Source organism: Choristoneura fumiferana, chromosome 7, assembly GCF_025370935.1.
Source record: "Choristoneura fumiferana chromosome 7, NRCan_CFum_1, whole genome shotgun sequence".
Lineage (NCBI taxonomy): Eukaryota > Metazoa > Arthropoda > Insecta > Lepidoptera > Tortricidae > Choristoneura > Choristoneura fumiferana.
This window is the reverse complement of record NC_133478.1, coordinates 3,289,318-3,308,775: the sequence shown is the minus strand read 5'-3', so window position 1 is coordinate 3,308,775 and position 19,458 is coordinate 3,289,318. Positions and strand designations below refer to the sequence as shown.

Genomic DNA, 19,458 nt, shown 5'->3' with positions numbered 1-19,458 from the left:
TCCAGGGTATAAAATGTGTTATATGTTGAAGTTCGTCAACATATTTTAGTAACTAGTTTTGCGTTAATATGCAAGTTGAAGTAGCAAGTTGGAAGAGGAAAGTTCTCGAGTGGCGATCACGAACCAAAAGACGATGCGTTGGCAGGCTTCCCCTAGGTGGACTGACGATATTGCGAGAGTGCGGGCAACTGGTAGGTGTAACTATTGGGTAGGTGTGTTTTAAGGGGGAGGCTTTTGTCACAGGGCGGAGTGTTGGGTCTGTACACGCGTCAATGTGTGCGTAAGACAACAGGGCTGATCGCATAGTACTATAGGGTATGTAGGTATGAATGTGTAAATGTATCGTTAATCATATATTTTGCCTACTTAAAATGTGTCTGTCTATGTATTTAAGCGACTACAAACTTGGGTACAATTAGGTCGTCGCGATACTTAGAAAGCATTATTAGGGAAGTAGGCAGGGTAGGAACCTCACTCGGGCCCATGTTGGCGCTTGCTCGCGGACACACCGAGCCAGCAATTCCTTTTCTTATCTTTGTGTTGACAAACACCCATACAATGCACAGTATATCACCATTTCGCAAAGTTCTCCGAATTAGTGCCGTGCGACGGTGCGGCCGACATACATCGCGTTGCGCGCCCGACTGCTTTCCTACGGTACAATCTGCGCTTGAGGGGTAACTCGAACCGGGGCGGAGCGTGTCCATTGTATGCCAGTACTATTATCTGTGCTTTTGTTCAACAGTGAACGTCTTCTGGCTGATGATAATGATGATAAGTTTTTGCGTGAAAGAGTATCAAACATTAATACAACTTTACAAACTTTCGCATTTATATTGTTAGTGAGCAATGTTTTAGTACTTATCAACAAACGAAACCTGTTTGAGAGTCAAGGATAAGATGACAATGACGGTTTGGGAAATACCACGTTATATTAACATTCTGTCAACTTATAATACAAAAATGTGGCCAAGTCTAAGTCTCTTTGTTTGTATGTAGGAACTTTACTACTGAACCGATTTTAAAAAATCTTTCGTTAATAGAACACTACATTCCTTTCAACATATCAGCCGTAGGACGTCCACTGTTAGACTCTCCCATAGTCAGCTTGCTTCGATCGAAAGCCCGCATACACCTTGAACCCGCAGCTAAAGCCATTATCATTTCAATCCATCTCGTTAGTGGGCAACTGGGTACCCTACCACAGTATAACAAGTTTTCCCTACAGTAGGCCGACGCCTTTGAAGTTGAGCGATACCGCAGCCTGTTTAGGTATTTACGCAAGTAAGGAAGGGTTGTCACAAATTTAAAATTTTGAAGGTAGATGTCTTTTACGAATCAGTATATATTGGTTTTGCGAAATTATATAAAACAAAATGAATTAGGGGTGGCATACTTACTAGGGGTAGGAGGTATCAAAATTATACAATTTTTGAAATAAAAAAAACTTATTTTTTCTACAAAATTTACTGACAAATACTTTCGGTTTTATTACATAAAAAATAAATAAGTATAATTATATAAATAGATGAAATCTTAGTTCCTTATTTATGCGAGATGATGATTTTCACGCACTTACAGTACATGTCGTATCCACCAGAATAAATTTTATTATAAATTTAAATGTTAAAAAAAGCGATAGCCCTAGAAGACTTGTCCCAAGCTACTAAGAACGGCGAAGTATGCAGCTGGGGCTCCTCCCACCCGCGTCTCACCCCCCACGCCCCGCACGATTGGTCTGTCTAGACGTCTCCGTCGGATTACTGTAGGGAAACTTGTTATACTGACCCTACGCTGAGCTTGCCGATTCGCGGTCTCTAATTTGTACATTATACTTACTAAGTGTCTGTTTACCGGTGATAAAAGTAGGTAGTTTTTTTATAATTTTTAAGGATTCTAGTCTATAAAATTCACGGTTTGTGATCATTTAAGTGTCTATCTATAATGTTTTGACAGATGAGATTAGACAAACGGACATACACCAGTCTAGTAGTTTAGTCTCGTTGCCACTTTTTACCCTAAAAAGACTGAAGTAACGACAGTTTTCACGTCATTTATTTTCGGAGTTAATTGCAAAGTTCATTTACAGTATTTATTTGCATAAAACGTGACCGGAAATTATGCATGATGGCAAAAATATACAATTACATACCTACCTAAGTGTTTTGTCACAAAAAGGAACAAGGTTGAATGAGAGTTAAAATTAAATGGGAAGATTCAATACATAACTTTACTGTCGGTATGTCCGTCCATTAAGACGCTTTTTCTCAGAAAGGCGTTTAGAAGGTATCAAGCTGAAATAATTAAAATCGAACTTAAGTCAACCCAATGAAAATACACATACACATACAGTCATTAAAAAGGAGTTTCGCTAGTGTTTCCCAAGTAAATTGCCGTAACCGAAAAGCCTAAAGGGTTTTTTCAGTTGTCCTAGAAACTTGGATATTGCTATGAAGTTTGCTCTAATGAGCATAATCAATAAGAAAAGTTTGAACATCTTATTTTTTATGTTTCTCCATATCAGTAACCGTTTAAAATTACCCCTCACCTATATTTTAGGAGAGGGGCTCTGCTAACACTAGACATTCATAGCTACCTACAAATTAGTACGGGCCCTCGGTGCACGAGTCCGACTCGCGCTTGGCCGGGATTTTTATAATGCGAACTGCTAAAATGGAATTCACTTCCGTGGTCTGTTTTCTGAATAAGTATAATTTGAAGCATTCAAGGTCAAAGTGAATAGGCTGTTCCTGAGCCAGATAACGATCATAATACCCTGATACCTAAACATCAATCACTTGCCAGTTTGAAAAAAAATACTAGATCGCCCAAATGAATTGCGCAGTTTGGATTGAAATATGGAGTTCAAGGTCGATGTCAAAGATCAAGGTCACCGGGATCGTTGGATTGGATCACGCAACGCAACTAAAATACACACTTTTTTTGGGCAGGATCCATTATGAAATTATACATCGTGCTATTTTTGATTTCCATTAACTTTAAGGGTAATCTACAGGTCAAATGAAAATGATTTATCTAAGTAAGACACTAGTGGCCTTACTCTCACTGTTTAAAAGATAGTTAAAAGTTAAGATAATTAATTATTAGCAGTAAAACAGCGTAAAGGTCCTTAATTTATGAAGTCCATAACTATTAATGCGTTTTTGATTCACACAATTTAGCAAAAGACCATATGGATTTTTTGAGGTCTCTCTTATGTATGTATGTCAATGTCACTTGCCAAGTTTGTTTATTTTAAAATTTAACTATTACTTAATGACTGTAAAGCTATGAATGAAAAAGAAGTATATATATTCTCGTTTTTTTTTCAATTTGACGAAAAAGTTAATTATCAAGTACCTAGTTCATCCATCCATCCATCCCATCTGCCGAAGTTACCGGAAATCACAAAACACAGTGTAGAACCATTATAGATTTTTATCAATTATGTTCATCGAACTTTGCAGGTAGACCCGTAAAAATGACCTTTGATAACATTTTTTCTTTGTTACAGCGTTGCACGCGTACTTCTTCCTGGTAATCCGAAGCCAATACCACAAGATGGACGACGCGAACAAAGGGGCGATTTACAATACCGCTTAAGCATTCAAATTCCTACATAGGGTCAATACCCTATGATGTATCGGCAAAATCAATTAGCACCGAAAAGCTAATTGATTGTTTGTTGTCTGTACCTTATTAAAACTAAGCTATGTTTTTTTTACGTTTTTTTTATTTAGTCGTTTTTTTTACTAGCCAGTCCCATAAATCTGCACAAAAGTAAATTTAGTTAATCGTTTGCCCCAATAAAACGCTTAAAACGTGTCATTTTATCCGAGACGTTATCCACTCGATCAGCAAGCGAGGGTTGATAGCTGAGCCGAAGGTAAAATGCACGTACAATGGTTTTAGGAACAAGTTACAACTGCTTTTCACTTCTATACCTACCTAGTGAGGAAAATTATCAGCAACATTGCAAACAAATAGTTATTCATTCACAAGATTTTATCTTTCATTCTATTTCTTATTTTACACTTACCTACAACTTAGTTGTAACTTAATTTAGTAATAAACTCGAGACCTGATATGGAACAGATTACAAAAAAAGACTATGAAAAATAAAAAAAAACTTATAAACTCCTATTGTTCGTCCTATTGTGTGGCATTTACCTTGGTCTCTCATTTGACTTGATCTTAGGGGCAAGCGATAAAAACCAAGGAAGATATCTAAGGTATACCTATGTTATAGGCTGCGTGAGCTGATGTTCGTGCTACTATTCATTTATATTCTTTAGAGGGGGCCAGCCCTCTTCCCCCCACTACTTCTACCTCACTCCGCCCTTGCTTATGTTTAGAAATTTCAGATTTACCTCCAGCGGTGAGCCATTAAAGAGTATAAATATAAATGTACTATTATTTTTGTTTTTGATAAATACACAAGTTTATATTGAATCTAATTCCTCTAAGATGGTTACGTATAGATACTTTTTTGTAACTAGATAAATGTTATATCTGCATCTGATATTGCTTAATTAAGATAACGCTTTTGAATGTTAAGGATGTGAAGTTAAATGACTTAAGAAGAATGGTGCCTTGAAGATCTCGATTTTGGTAAAAATGAAAATTAACTCTATATAAATAGAAAAAAAGATGTACAACATTGTTATTTGCATGAAAGTAAAAAGGAAGGATATAAATGATAAATTCAGAGTTTTCATAAATACAATTATCCTATTTACATACCTATAGCATTTTTTGAGAATAATATATACAGTTTTATATACTTAGGTAAGTATGAATCTTTAAGCTACTGAATGTGCTTTGATGTCATCGTGAGGATTAAAGTTAAAATTATGAATTTTATACGTTTCTTTTTGATATAACTTATTATATTAAACTGGATGAATAGTTAACACCTAAAATTAAATAAAAAGTATACCTCGAATTTTTTTACATGTGTACACTATGAATACATATATAAGTGCCATTTTTGACCTTAAAAAATAAGCAGAAACTATTTCTATTACATTTTGAAGTTTGCTATAAGATATAATATTTTGCTTGTTTATAATCAAATAAATGTTGGAGTAATTATTTCATTTTATTTCCGTAAGTCTACCTACCTATTCCTAATATTAATTTTCCTTATATTTTACCGACCGGCAGCAATTAATCTAGACATTATTAATTGTTTTTTTATCAATGAAGCCACAGATAGGTACAGTCGATCCTGGTTTTATTATTGCCTTGAGAATATGGCTCTTTGCCATGTGGTTGATGTTAATTAACTGATCATGTTTTTATGCTTTTATTGCACCCATTTTTAAGTATGTGGTTTTCATTTGGGCCAAACTTACCCTCCAATGGGTCAAAGTACCCTGACCTTAAGGTAAGTGTGTGGGGCATAGATGAGTGTGTATGTGTGGGGACCGTGTCTTGGCAAACGTAGTGTAGGGCACCCTCCGGCCAGGTGGAGTGACGATCTGCGAAAGGCTGCTGGTGGAAGCTGGATGCGACCCGAGGACAGGACGCAATGGCGCTCATTGGGGGAGGCCTATGTCCAGTAGTGGACTGCTATAGGCTGAATTATGATATTGTGTGTATACGTGTGTTTGTTGCTTCTTCGCGCCTAAACGGCTTGACGATTTTCAGATGAAATCGAAGGTAGATGGCTGGACGTCTAGAATAACACTGTTAGTTATCTGTATACCCTAGGGATCGGGATGAGTTCCTAAAATTTCAACCACCAGGATTAGACATAATTTTGTGCGTAATGTTCTTATGCAACTTTGCTAAAGAACACGATGTTATTTATGGGAATTCCTATTCCTATTTATTATGGGATGTTTTGGGTAATTGCCGTAATTTTAACTAGACTGCTAAACCTAATGGTAAGCTCGTACAAAGTAGCTGGTAAAGTCTAGTTAATTTCTGTTAATAGAATAAGACCTAGGACATTGATTCTGAAGCAAAGCAAGATCTTAAGCAAGGTTTAGAAAACAAAGTTTTACTGGCCGTAAAGCGCCTGACCCCAAACAAGCCGGCACTGCAGGGCTACTACGAAACTCGAAGTTCGTGTCGTGCGATCCCTGTGACACTTTACTATTTAATACGAGAGCGAGAGGGACGGTACGATACGAACTTCGAGTTTCGTAGTAGCCCAGCAGGCATTTAATTCCTAGATTCTTGCCGGATTCTTTTCAATTGAGTTTCTTCCGAACCGGAGGTAGTTTTTTTTTGACATTCATAAGCGCTTGTTATAGCCTAAATTGAATAAAGATATTTTGACTTTGACTTACATCACTAAAACCAGAGACCTTATTGTTAACATTTTATTATTAACACATTTGAAATCTCGATTGTTTTCACTACTTCTTTCTGTCACATGGCATAACATGAGGGTAGAAAAAGATAGTGAATACGACCGAGAACCATCGAGAACAGTGCGTTTATTAGTTAGACAATACGGCCTCTCGTTCCCAATCCCATATTTGTTCCCTTATCACTTTGTCTCACTGTGCATAAATTACTGTTCGCCTATCTTTGAGTTTTCCTTTCCAGTTTAGGTTAGCTAGAAAAGATCCCTTTCAGGGATAAGTTCGCCTTTGTACTTTTTTGTTTTGTTGTTTTCTTTTTGTATTATTTTTGTGTTTTATGTACCTACAATAAAGTATTTACATACATAAATACATACACTTCTTTCCCTGACTACCCTCTTAATATTTTATATCTGTCCATCCTACATCCAACTAAGGTTGGGAAAACATATTTCTGTAGCAACTTGCTTATTTGCACAAAATGTGCAGTGCACAAATAGCGTGAGGTTCTAGTACGGTTAATTAGGTAGGTATAGCTGAAAAACCATTTTTTATTTTACAGACTTAACAAAGTCACTTGCTCAAAAAATACGGTTCAAAAAGGTTATCAACTTCCTTATTTATTTATTTTTTTTCGACTGGATGGCAAACGAGCAAGTGGGTCTCCTGATGGTAAGAGATCACCACCGCCCATAAACATCTGCAACACCTAGGCCTATCCGGGCGGACCTAGCACAAGGTCCTACCACCTGCTTGTCGAAGAAATCAATAAGTAAGTATATGATTCATAAAAGGATTTTGTAATATGCTCAAGCGTCCTATATGATTGATTTTTGAAGTCAAGTTTGCGCTAATTAAGTTGAACGTGACATAAGTTTTAGTTTAAGGAACAAGAACGTAGAGAAAAAACCTTATTCAACATAAAGGCACGAACATTCATTGATGATGATGAATATAAAAGCCGTGGTGGCCTAGTGGTTTGACCTATCGCCTCTCAAACAGAGGGTCGTGGGTTCAAACCCCGGCTCGCACCTCTGAGTTTTTCCAAATTCATGTGCGGAATTACATTTGAAATTTACCACGAGCTCTGCGGTGAAGGAAAACATCATGAGGAAACCTGCACAAACCTGCGAAGCAATTCAATGGTGCGTGTGAAGTTCCCAATCCGCACAGGGCCCGCGTGGGAACTATAGCCCAAGCCCTCTTGATCTGAGAGGAGGCCTGTGCCCAGCAGTGGGACGTATATAGGCTGGGATGATGATGATGATGAATATAAAAAAAAGCTATGAAGAAATAGAAATTCTAAAAGGAAACTTATTTTACATGATAACATTTATAATTCTTTTATTTAGTCCGTGTTTGTTTAAAACTATTATACACTTTGGACAACAAACAATTATGGCCAGTGCACTTCACTAGCATTTTGACGTCATAAAGTAAAGTGCATCTGCTCAACTTTGACGTAGATTGTGCTCGGGCGTGCAAGATCGATGAATAAGGTATTGAGCATTTTTAAGTTTTTGTAAAAATTGTGGAAAAACCACATATATCTAGGTATATATATGTAAAATCATGTGTTTGTCAATTTATAATAATTTGGTTTTGTTCTGCAAGTTCGCATTAAAAATACTTATCTACGCTAAAATTATCGCCCAATCTCCTAATTCTTAAGCATATTCGGACATACCTACTTAAAACTGTACCTTAATTTCTTCAATTTGGGCCCTTTTCGTTATTAAAAATATCAAGCAGATTTAATGGTACGGTTTTACCTGCGATGACATCAGTACCTAGGTACGAGTAAGTGTAGGGTAATATATTTACATGAAACAAATGTGGGTTGGTTTATTCGCAATTGTAAAAATAATATTTAAACAAAGTGTCCGCAATAGGTACTTTAATGAGCAATTTTTATGTGTCTCATTTGTGACTTAGTTAATTAAAAACATAATAAGTAGGTATACTACCCTCTTGCGCACCATGCCACGGGGGCCTTTCTTAGATTTAATTTAGTAGGTAGTTAGTTTATTTTAATTTAATATATAGGGAAAGTATTTTTGTACAGTGAATCAATTTGCTCAAATATTATAATTAATTACCTAGATAAAAGTAATAAAATTAATGCTTTTGATTGTGAACAATTTAAGTTTTAAATTCGCTTTTATTAGAAACAGGACTCTGTTACCTTAGTATCTTAAAGATAAGTATACGCTGTCATAAATATACCTACGCTTAAAAATACCTACCTATATACAAATACTAAAATTTACATACCTCCTACCTACAAACTTGTACGCTAGCTTCGGTTCCTGAATTCGACTCACTTTTTGCCGGTTTTTAGGATCCACGACCAAGCTAAGTTTGCGAGACGAAAATTTTAGCATTAACAGCTTTTATTCTTTGTCGCCGATACTCATCTCACGAATTTTCGTCTCCTATTTGTTGAATTAAATTTTTATTAACTGTTCTTTTTAAATGCGAGGTGCCAACTAACTTAGCTTGATCGAGTTTATATCTTCGATTTTTTCTTGTCTTAGAATCTCGACTCTGCTAAGTAATAATTAAAACCCGATACCATCTAATATACACGTCCAACGATTTGATTTTATGACCTACTGTTCCACAAATATATCTGAGCTCTTCTGTGATGTTGTGTGCTTTCTTAATTTCTATTTTGCTAAAACCTTTTTATATTATTTATCGGACAATATAATTATAGTACACCTACAACAACATGTAGGATGTAGGTAAAAGGATCTAAGGGTCAGTGACTCACAATGAGGGCTAGAAGACCGTAATGTTAAAAAAACCGGCCAAGAGCGTGTCAGACATGCCCAAAATAGGGTTCCGTAGCCATTACAAAAAAATTAAGTAATATTTTTCTAAGGATTTCGTATGTTATACGGAATCTTCCAAGTTTAGGTATATTTTATACCTTAGGCTGCTATTTACTCTTAAACTACTAATAATTCTTAAGCAAACTTAACCGTTATAGTTTTTCTTGTAAGTTTGATATATTTACTACCATCCTGAATTTTTTAGTAATTCCTTAGTAATTAAAGAAACCGTGAATCATTCGCTTACTATTTCTGGTGTACAATAAAGAGTCTTTCTATTGTATTGTACTCAATCATTTGAATGTTATTGAGTTTGTATCTTTTATTTCTCAGCGCCACCATGGAGCCTATCTTCGTGAACCGAACTTGCCTTTGTGGCACGATGAGTCTCCGGACTGCCAGCTTTATAGTCGCTTATACTTACCTGGTAACACTTTTCTTACAAGCTTTTTATTAACTTAGGCCTTGGTCGTTCTGATCTGACCCGTCGCCCGCCGCGTCTATATTGCTGTGTTCGTCAATGTTCGGGAGCGGCGTCGCGGCGTCTAGTTTATTATAGTATACACACTCTCATCTATGGTTTATCCTGCGCCGGAATAAACCGGTTAATCTGACAAGAACTTTATGGAAATGTTCCCTTAAAAACCGGTTTAAAAATAACGGTTACGCGAACGAAACCAAAATGAAAAGGCTTTGCGCCAAGTAAATTTTTGGTTTGGAAATTTAACCGGTATCCGAGCCTTGCCTCTTGAACGACCAAGGCCTTACAATCTTTGTATCTTTAGGTCAAATTAATCAATAAATAAAAATCTAGTGATTGGATTGACGTGTAATTTGACATACTTACCTAACCTACTGTCTATTTGGTAAATCTGATGACAGTAATAATCTGGCAATCACATCGTGGTGGTCCACCCAAGATCGTTTCCGCAGGAGAAAACTCCTCAACAGTTAATGGTCCGACACAAAACTTTGCATTTATGTTCAGTTTTGATGATTGTCATAGCGCAATAGATAGACATGACTTGATGTTGCAGCCAGAGTCGTCTCCCCTTTAATAACTTGTAATAATTGATGAGATAGACACGAAGTTCCTACAGATACTGGTAACCAACTATTCAACTTTTTAAACTCGACCCGTCAGTAAGCAATCTTTCATTACGGCATTCTCTGGAAACTCCGTCCAGCAGTGTACTATTTTAAACTATCGGTGCCAGTGATCATTAACTGCTCAACTTTATGAACTCTATTTCATCACTAAGCCATCTTTTATTCGGGCATTTTTTTGGGGCTGCATTCAGCAGTAGGTAATAGGAACCTACTACATAATTTTAACAATCAGTGTTAAGTGTCCAACTGTCTTACTTTTTGAAGTATACCCATCAACAACCAACCATAAGCAACCTTTCATTCTGGCATTCTTTAGGTACCTACTGCATCTAGCATAATGTTCTCCAGGTGATAAAAAAACAACAACACAACAACTAACAACTGGTAGCATGGTGTACGGTTGTGTCACTCTGAAGATGAGCTCTGGTTGAGTTCGAAACGCGTCAGTGTAGTGTGTTGGTGGTGATAGATAGGTTTGTGTGATTTGTGTGTGTTCTTACAGTGTGGAGGTGGAGGAACTGCATGGACACGCATATTTTGCATAAGCTTAGCTATCGTAAGGTCGCGGGTGAGCAAGGAAATTCTTTTAGTTCATTGATAAAAAAAACCTTAATTTATCTACACCCATATAGTAAATCCTCAATTATGCGTTCAAGAACCATAGGTAATGACCAGCATTACGACATTGGATTCTTTTATGAACACGGCTGTATCGTAATGAGATTTCATCATTATATCATTACAACATGGGGGGGGGGCCGCGACCACGTGCCCGTGGACGTGCTGCAGCAGCAGGTCGTCGCGCAGCTCCTGGGGCAGACATACCTACCTAGTTCTCGTTAATTCCGGTCATTCTCAATGGTTCTTGAACACATGATAGAGGATTTAATATATGGATATAGATAAAATATTGTATGCAACTGTACGTACACTCATGTAACCACACTCGTGTTTTAAGGACCCCTATTACGATACAGTTGCGTAAAATACTATTTCAGTTGGCTGACGTCGCAATGAGTACCGTCCTCATAACTGTTGAAGCAGTTCTACTTGAAGTGAAAAAGTCCATTAGTAAGGATCAACATTACCTCCTGCCTGAGGTAGGAAGCACGGAAGGCATCATGCTGGGACTGTGGTTTCTACTGCTGCCGTTTATAACATCCCTCTTGGTAGGGTTGCACAAGGTAAGGTTTCAGAAGACTTAGAGGCTGTTTTACCACCCATTGATTAATTTTAATTGACGGATAAATGTGATGCCGTCTCCGTTTATTCGAACAAAACAAACAGAGACGGCATCATGTATCCGTCAGATAAATTAAATCAATGGATGGCGAAACCCCTGTTGCTGGGCACAGGTCTCCTTTCTCGCACTCGGGCCCAGTGCGGATTTGTGGTTTAGCCGTTTTTGAGATATTGAACTTTTATACCATACTTATTTTGTATACAATACAATACAATATTATTTTCACTTAGTTTAGTTTACTCAGTTTCATCAATATTTTTTTGGATGATTTTAGATAAGGTATAAAGGTTCAAAGGTAGTAGAGTAATTAGAGGAACATTGTTTTTTGAAAATAAGAGCCATTGGATATAGCCAATCCCTGATCCTCAGACAAACCGGGACGTAAAATTTTCCGTTTTCCGAGACCGTGTGAAAATTTTAAATTATGGAGCTCATCAGCAGGGCACTACGAAACCGTCGAAGTTCGGTCGCACCTCCCTTCGCTCTCGTATTAAATAGTGTAAGTGTCAGAGGACGGCACGACACGAATTCGAGTTTCAGTTTCTATAGCCCTGTTGACACGAGCGGTGCGAGACCACATCGTATGACGATCGTGGCTCCTCGCTTCACAATTGTTTTATAATATAAATAATTATAATTAATCTGAATACGATTATAATGAACACTAATTGCATTAAGTAACACTTATTCTAAATAAAGTACATTAAAAAGTTGTTTACTTTCAACTGGCTGTTGCCCGCCATTCTCCGCGAAGAATTCGTTATCGCTATCCCGCGATTAACAACGCAGTTTTATGGGATAAAAACTATCCTTCTGTCCTTTGAAGGGACTCCACTATTTTATTTGTACGCCGAATTGCATCTAAAACAATTCAGCGGTTTCAACGCTAAGTTAACAAACTAAGAAACTTACAAACTTTTGCATTTATTAGTGGGATGTTAGCTAACGTAGGTAGGTATATGACACAATGTCCCATATTGATAAAAAAATAGTTTATTCTTGATCGTATACCTATTTGTTTCAGAATCAAGCGATTTACGTGAAGGCATATCTTTTCGGCATTTTTGGGTACATGGTTTTGGAGATCACTATGATCTTCTTTTGCTTTTACTACAGGACACACGTGTGGATAATAGCAGTCCGCTTTATAGTCTTAGGTAAGTAAGTATTAACTAAGGTACAGTTTGCGCAGAATGGGTTTTCCGTCAAATTTTATCGGAAAACTTCGTATTTATCGCGGCTGTATTTTGACACTAATATTAAAATTCAATTTTAATGGATGTGAAAATGTCACTAATTTAATACAATAATTGATTGACGCTTCGGGTTCTTTCTGTCCTACCTCACTTGTGAGATACTTACGACTTTTCTCGATTGAAATTCATCATACATTGTAATACATTATGTTTTTTAACTAGGTACTTATACCTGCGCAGTTAGCATTTTTTTGGAAACCGCGAAACCATTTTACTTACCCAATAAATAATAAGGCAGTACGTTTGCGTGCGTAAAATTTTGAGTAGCCATTCCGGAAGGGAGTAGTAGCCTTAGCGGGAGATTCCCTTAAAAATAGTTCTGGCGTTTGTTGCCGGGGGAAATGTGCACACAAGTGCAGTTCCGCACACTTACATGCAAAATCAAAACTGCCACCTGACTGTAATGACGACGTTAACACATAAATAATCCAACAATACACTAATAATTCGTGTACAGATGACCTAAAAACTCACACATTGACAGTAACATCACTAGTTAAGTTGTTAATCGGCGAAAAGTCGGATTTATCGCATGGCCGATCCGAAATTTGTAGCGGACCCGATGTTTATAAACGAATTGGACAATAATGTACGACTTTGTTGTTTAAATGTAATTAAATTGCAATAATACTCTAACAATTTACTTAAATGTGAAATGTAACACCACCTTTTTGCAAGCTTGATGTCCCAGATCTCTTTTTACAGCAGAAAACTGAACAATTCGGCATTTTTAGCACTGCCGCGTTCACTCGCGCGACTCGATTCGGTCTAGTTTGAAATCCGAGCGCGCCTTGTTTTATAAAATTCGTATGCCCAGTTGGGCCTGTACTTTGACAGAGGGGAACGCGGCGAATGGCTACTCTCTTCCGTAGGAAGCTCGCGTTGCGCTAAGGTTCCCGCGCTTATTGCGGTGACGCCATTTTGTTTGACGCGCCCAAAGGACGCGCCACGCGCCACACGCCACCGCGTCAGTCAGTTCACCTGTCAAATCATTGCATTATTCTATTTTGCGCTTAGTGCCCGTTGTTTAATCAATGAATCAGTAGTTAAAGATACTAATAATCAAGAAGGGTCTAGCAGGCTAAGCGAGCAAGATTGGCCTCCAACGACGCATTTGGTCATTCTGTCAGGTGGTGTATAATGGCAGGCCCTAAGAACACTATGCTCAATATCCGTCCTAGAGCTTCTTTTGTTATCGAGTTATTCAGAACAATGTAAAATGATAGGGAATCCACCCGAAAGAATGACCAAATCCATCGTTGGGGGCCACTCTTCTTCGCTTAGCCTGCTAGACCCTTGCCTTTGAAATGCGTTAAATATTGTTACTTATAGTTTGCCATACATTTTAATTATTAGTTTAACTACCGATCAAACGGGCCCTTAATGTGATAAAATATTTATTAAATTGGTAACAGCCCCTGTTTTTTTAACCTTCAACGTTTTTTTTTCAGTAATCGAGTTTTATTTTCTGAATATCGTACGCAGTTACTACTACAAAATGACACAAGGAAATTAATTAGTGAAAAAATTAAAACAGATCATTATTCTTGCACGCCAGTGCTTCGTGCGTGAGGCATAACTTCAATGGCTATTTGACATCAAATATTTATTACAACACGGCATATTTTTATGTAATCTTACTAGCATTAAGTTATAAAGGTAAATCTAGTCTATTATAGTAATTATATTTCTATTCGTATGTCTGCTTTTTTCTGATCAATTTAATTTTTCAATTAAGTATAAGTAGGTAAGTACTTATTTCAGCAATTTTACGCTTATTGACGACAAAAATTCTTAGCTTATTCTTGTTGACAGTTATGTTAGTAAAAGCTGTACTTACTTATTAAAATATTATAAAATTATGTTATGTACGCTAATTTTGTTTTTTTTTTACTTTTGATATTGTACGCAACATCATTGCCACTCGCACATAATTAATTTTAATACATACCTAGTTAATCAAGTCTTGCAAGTCAATTTTAATTTACACCCCGTGGCGTGGGTAGATTGACTTGGAACTAGACATATCACGTATGTACATTGTATTCTTGATGACATACTATAAGAAGGTACCTATTAGAAAAAAAAGCCTTATTGTAAATTATTTTTGTATATCAAAGGTTCGTAAATAAACTACGCACTTTTTTTTGCAATAATGTTACATTAAGGTGCTGGGGAGTAAGTAAATTAAGCAGTAAGTTTAAATAAAAAATACTAAAAAAAAAAAAAAAACGAAATACTGCTATAACTTTTGTAATGGTTTGAATACCTGTATAATTTAAATGTTTTGTATACAAACTCTCCCTCTTTACGATGTATCTAACTACTGATACAGTATACCAAAAATCATTTTCTAACTCCTGTTTCAGAATATATATTAGAACTGTTTTTATTAACTTATCAGTTGACATTAGGAAAGTATACAGGTATTCAAATAATTAGAACATTTTAAGAAGTTTTCCGAAAATTAATTTATTCTAAGACACAATATTTTTTATTTTAACGAAGCGGTGTGACGTCATCGTATGAAGAAAACGGAGTATATTTCTTACCCAGTGTAATAAAATGGACCTTTTTCGTTACAATTACACTAGAGTTTGCAGTAGTTTGCAGCTTATAATGTGTAAACATAATGCACATACTGCAACACACTGGGAATAAATAAACTGACTAGGGATTTAAAGTGATAAATGAACTAATCGATTCATCGCATTCTTTATTTTTGTATACAAATACATTTTAATGTATTCAAGACATTAATTTTCAGCATATAAAATTTCAACTAGGGTGGCTATATATATATATATATATATATATATATAATATATGTACCAAACACTCACTCATCACTATGGGAAAAAAACACGTTACGACTAGTCGAAGTTCGGATACTCTGTCGTGAGACTTACAAGCAAAAAAAAGATGTTTATAAAACTGTAAATTATTGAACGGTTACAATTATATTTAGGCTATATCATTAGGAAGTGGACTAAATAAATAAAATTGCAATTCTATAACAATAAGTCTTATATTTTAGCCTTTGTCTCATCAAGCCACCTTTTTTTTTCTGGAATACTTGTGGTTTTGTGGTGCGGTGTTGAGTGAAATAGGAGCTGGCACAGTATTTTATACATTCATTCATCCTCTTCGTAACAATATACACTTCTCTTATCTAAGTATAAACAATTACGTGCCACAAGCGATAAACCTAACACAATGGTTCTCTCATGTGGTGTCAGATTACACCTGGACGGCAGGGGGGGGGGTCAGCACCGCGCATGACATGGGTACCAAGGGTACCGCCATCTTGGGCCCAAATTTGAGCCTCTGGAATATAAGTAAAGGGAGTAATGAGTGCGAGTTTCCTGGGGACGGACAGGTTAAAATCATCACTACTCGACTTAAGTGTAAACAAAGTAGCGTCATTGTCAAAGTGACATTTCAGGGGAATTCAAGGTATGGGCCCGCTAGAAATATTATATAAAGTTCTGTTGTTGCCATGTTTTTTTCTATTTTTGATAAGAGCCGTTTTTACGGGAGACAACTCACAAGTCGTCTTTTGACCGAGAAGTACTCGGACCGGAGTCCATCCTTTCATACAAAACAACGGAAAACGTAACAATGCTCAACTTAATACAAAAAAATATAACAATTTCGACAGTAAAAAAACCGGCCAAGAGCGTGTCGGACACGTCCGAAATAGGGTTCCGTAGCCATTACGAAAACATTAGTAATATTTTTCTAAGGATTTCGTATTTTATACCGAATCTTCCAAGTTTAGGTATATTTTATACCTTAGGCTGCTATTTACTCTTAAACTACTAATAATTCTCAAGCAAACTTAGCCGTTCTAGTTTTCCTTGAAAGTTTGATATACTTACTACCATCCTGAATTTTTTCAAATTTTTCCACTCACCGGTTTAGATTTTAGAGGGGGGGGGACGCTCGATTTTAATGAAAATTTGCACTTTAAAGTTGAATATTTCGCAAACAAATCACTGAATCGAAAAATCGTCTGAGCAAACCCCTAATGGTTTTAAAATACCTATCCAACGATACCTCACACTATAGGGTTGGATGAGAAAAAATAAATCACCTCCACTTTACGTCTATGGGAGGAACCCTAAAAAAATTTTTTTCTTTTAATTTTTATTGTACCATTTTGTCGGCATAGTTTACATATATCTGTGCAAAATTACAGCTTTCTAGCATTGATAGTCCCTGAGCAAAGCCGCGGACGGACGGACAGACAGACAGACAGACATGGCGAAACTATAAGGGCATACGAAAATAGTAATCTCTTTGTAAATTAATATTATATCAAAGCGTAGTAAATGCCAAAGTAAAGATTTTCATCAGTAAGTAAATTAAAATATATTATAAATACAGTGTTTTAATGGGTAGTCGATTTCTGGCAAATCTTGAATTCTGCAAATGATTTTTGATAACGGTAAGTAACACCTTAGTTTAAATTTTTTCCATGGGATTAAAAATCCGGGTTTAGATTGGTGATCGAAGGGGTTTAGACTCGTATTTCAAAATAGAGTAAACGATATGAAGTAATAAGTTCCATTTACCGGTGTGAAGTTGCCTTCATAATCAGTTAAATTGAAGGAGTCTCCGGCAATGAGTCTAATAAGGCTTTGACTGCAGCATGTGCCGTGGATAAATCCATGACCGTTTTTAAAGGTAAGTATGTCAGTACCAACATGGAAAAAAGAAAAAACAATGCGACAGCAAGTTAACAACGAGTGAATAGTAGATGTAAAGAAGGAGAGAGCTGATTTGCAAATGAAATACAAAAACTTCACATTAATTTAGTTTATTGTCTCAATCGGACCCGTGCGTTACGCACCTAAGTTTCAATTTCTACTGAACATAGTACAAATTTACAGCTATAGACGCCGATGCACATAGATAACATTTATAAATGCGAAACGATGTAAATCATACAATGTAGGTATAAAGTAAAACAATCTATCAAAATTATAAAGTGTAAATACAATCTCTCATAAAAAACGCCACGTTCAAAACGTGGGTATTTCAATATCAAGCAAGATGTGGTAATACTTACTAACAGACAGGGGCAAAACAAACAGAAAATAAGTACAGTCAACTAAGACAGTCAAGGAATATAATTCACTAGGTTAGGCCCTCAAAGGTCCTATACGCTCTCTTTGCAAGGTTCCATTCCATTCGCAAAATGTCCGTTCCGTGAAAGTTTCGATGCCTTGTTGTATACCACACTTGGAATCACAATCGTTTTCACCGCCTCTTTCTGTCACACGGTACAAGACGAGGTAAGAAAGAGATGGTGAATCCGATCGCGAAATCAACGCGTTAGACAATACGGCCTCGCCAAAAATTTTGCAAATGGGACATTTTGAGAACGGGATTTTTATGAATGAGATTTATTTTTGAGTACCTAGTGACGTTTTGCAAACGGGACTTTTCAGAGACACATGCGAGCTAACCCTTCCCTAAATTGTTTTGCCCCAATATGTTAAACGTAAGCAACTTTTCCTGATACAACTGATATCAAGTGTTAGGAAATAACATTTTAACATAGGAAAATGTATATGTAAAATTCTTCTTTGCTTTGTTAGGAATGTCATGCTCATTGAAATGACGTATTTAACAGCTCATTTATGACAGTTTTAAATGATAATAGCTCGGACAGGTCATCGCAAAAACAGATTTGGAAATATAACAAGATCCAATAGAGTCGTAATCGTAATACCTAGGTTAGATTATTATTATCTATCTTTGATTTTTAATTCCATTGCAGAAGGATGTTGGTCATGTACAGTCAAGTGTAAATTTGTTTCCGACGCAATAAGGCCGTAAATATATTTTTGAGTTGTTCGGAAAGATACTTATTTTTGTTCACGTACCTATGTGACCGTAGGCATGGCTGTCACACTGGTTGACTCTGGCGGTGAAGAGGTCAAATACTGTATACGACTAATCTTGTTCCATTACCATGTTGCCATTGTTTTGCGATGAACATATGTTAATGATTCACAGTTGACATATTTGACTCGGGATGTAAATAAGCCATGTGTAGAGCAAGAGGAACGATCGCTCTAGGCGACTTTCCAGTTTTCAGTGCAAAATAAATTTTGATTGCGCCTTTGAGAGACGCGGAAACGATGTAGACAATCTCGCTCTATCTTGATCAAGGGCCGGCGCGCAGCATTATGCAGTCTTCCCGTAATCAAATCGTGATGCATGTATGGCAACACAGCCTAACACAGGATTGCTTAGCTTACAATATGGCTAACACATGCCAGTTATAGTTTGTAGCACCAGTGCCATTCGCCCGCTGGAAGATAATTAGTGATTAAACGAACTTGCCTGTAAGTGAAGTTCTATTATAATTTTATGAAACTTCGTCCGAAAGATTAGAACCTGAAAAGCTGTAATTATATTCATACTTAGTCCGAGATAACAATGTAGTTTCGTCCTTTCCTGCTATTTGAACGCGACGTTAAAATACACCATAAGAAACAAAAAACAGGGAAAAACAGAGATTGCATCATTCGTTGTTTTCGCGCTCAACGCACTTGACACGAAAATATTTTTAAGCTAATTACTTAATTATTCTGGTAGTAAGAAGATTGAGGAAGGATCATACTTCTAAAGATAATAATGCCAAAAACACCGAGAAAGAATTTGGATAGTAAGATCCAAGA

General features: G+C 36.5%; 2 protein-coding genes across 4 annotated transcripts in view; both read left to right on the top strand.

Moving 5' to 3' along the window:
• The window catches only part of LOC141429521 (uncharacterized), a 38,485-nt gene extending 34,763 nt beyond the window's left edge, over nucleotides 1-3,722 (top strand). For both annotated transcript variants that reach the window (XM_074089858.1, XM_074089859.1), the window contains exon 5: nucleotides 3,515-3,722. In XM_074089858.1, coding sequence (XP_073945959.1) covers nucleotides 3,515-3,603 — 89 coding nt within the window. In that variant the 3' untranslated portion in view covers nucleotides 3,604-3,722. The remainder of the gene's footprint in view (nucleotides 1-3,514) is intronic.
• Nucleotides 3,723-7,708: 3,986 nt separating this feature from the next.
• Nucleotides 7,709-14,618, top strand: LOC141429365 (uncharacterized). Of its 2 annotated transcripts, none has more exons than XM_074089652.1 (5): nucleotides 7,709-7,816; nucleotides 9,488-9,581; nucleotides 11,263-11,448; nucleotides 12,532-12,668; nucleotides 14,215-14,618. In XM_074089652.1, the coding sequence occupies exons 2-5, from the start codon at nucleotides 9,495-9,497 to the stop codon at nucleotides 14,333-14,335; spliced, it is 531 nt and encodes a 176-aa protein (XP_073945753.1). In that variant the 5' UTR covers nucleotides 7,709-7,816; nucleotides 9,488-9,494; the 3' UTR covers nucleotides 14,336-14,618. The 2 variants fall into 2 exon arrangements, with proteins under 2 accessions (XP_073945753.1, XP_073945754.1); XM_074089653.1 differs by having other exon boundaries at nucleotides 12,532-12,664; nucleotides 14,215-14,614.
• Nucleotides 14,619-19,458: the final 4,840 nt, after the last annotated feature.

Bases quoted from the DNA above. Each gene is read 5' to 3' on its own strand.
- LOC141429365 (XM_074089652.1), top strand. From the start codon at position 9,495: ATGGAGCCTATCTTCGTGAACCGAACTTGCCTTTGTGGCACGATGAGT. The intron at 11,449-12,531 runs GTAAGGTTTCAG...TATTTGTTTCAG, and splicing joins TCTTGGTAGGGTTGCACAAG to AATCAAGCGATTTACGTGAA. The intron at 12,669-14,214 runs GTAAGTATTAAC...TTTTTTTTTCAG, and splicing joins CGCTTTATAGTCTTAGGTAA to TAATCGAGTTTTATTTTCTG.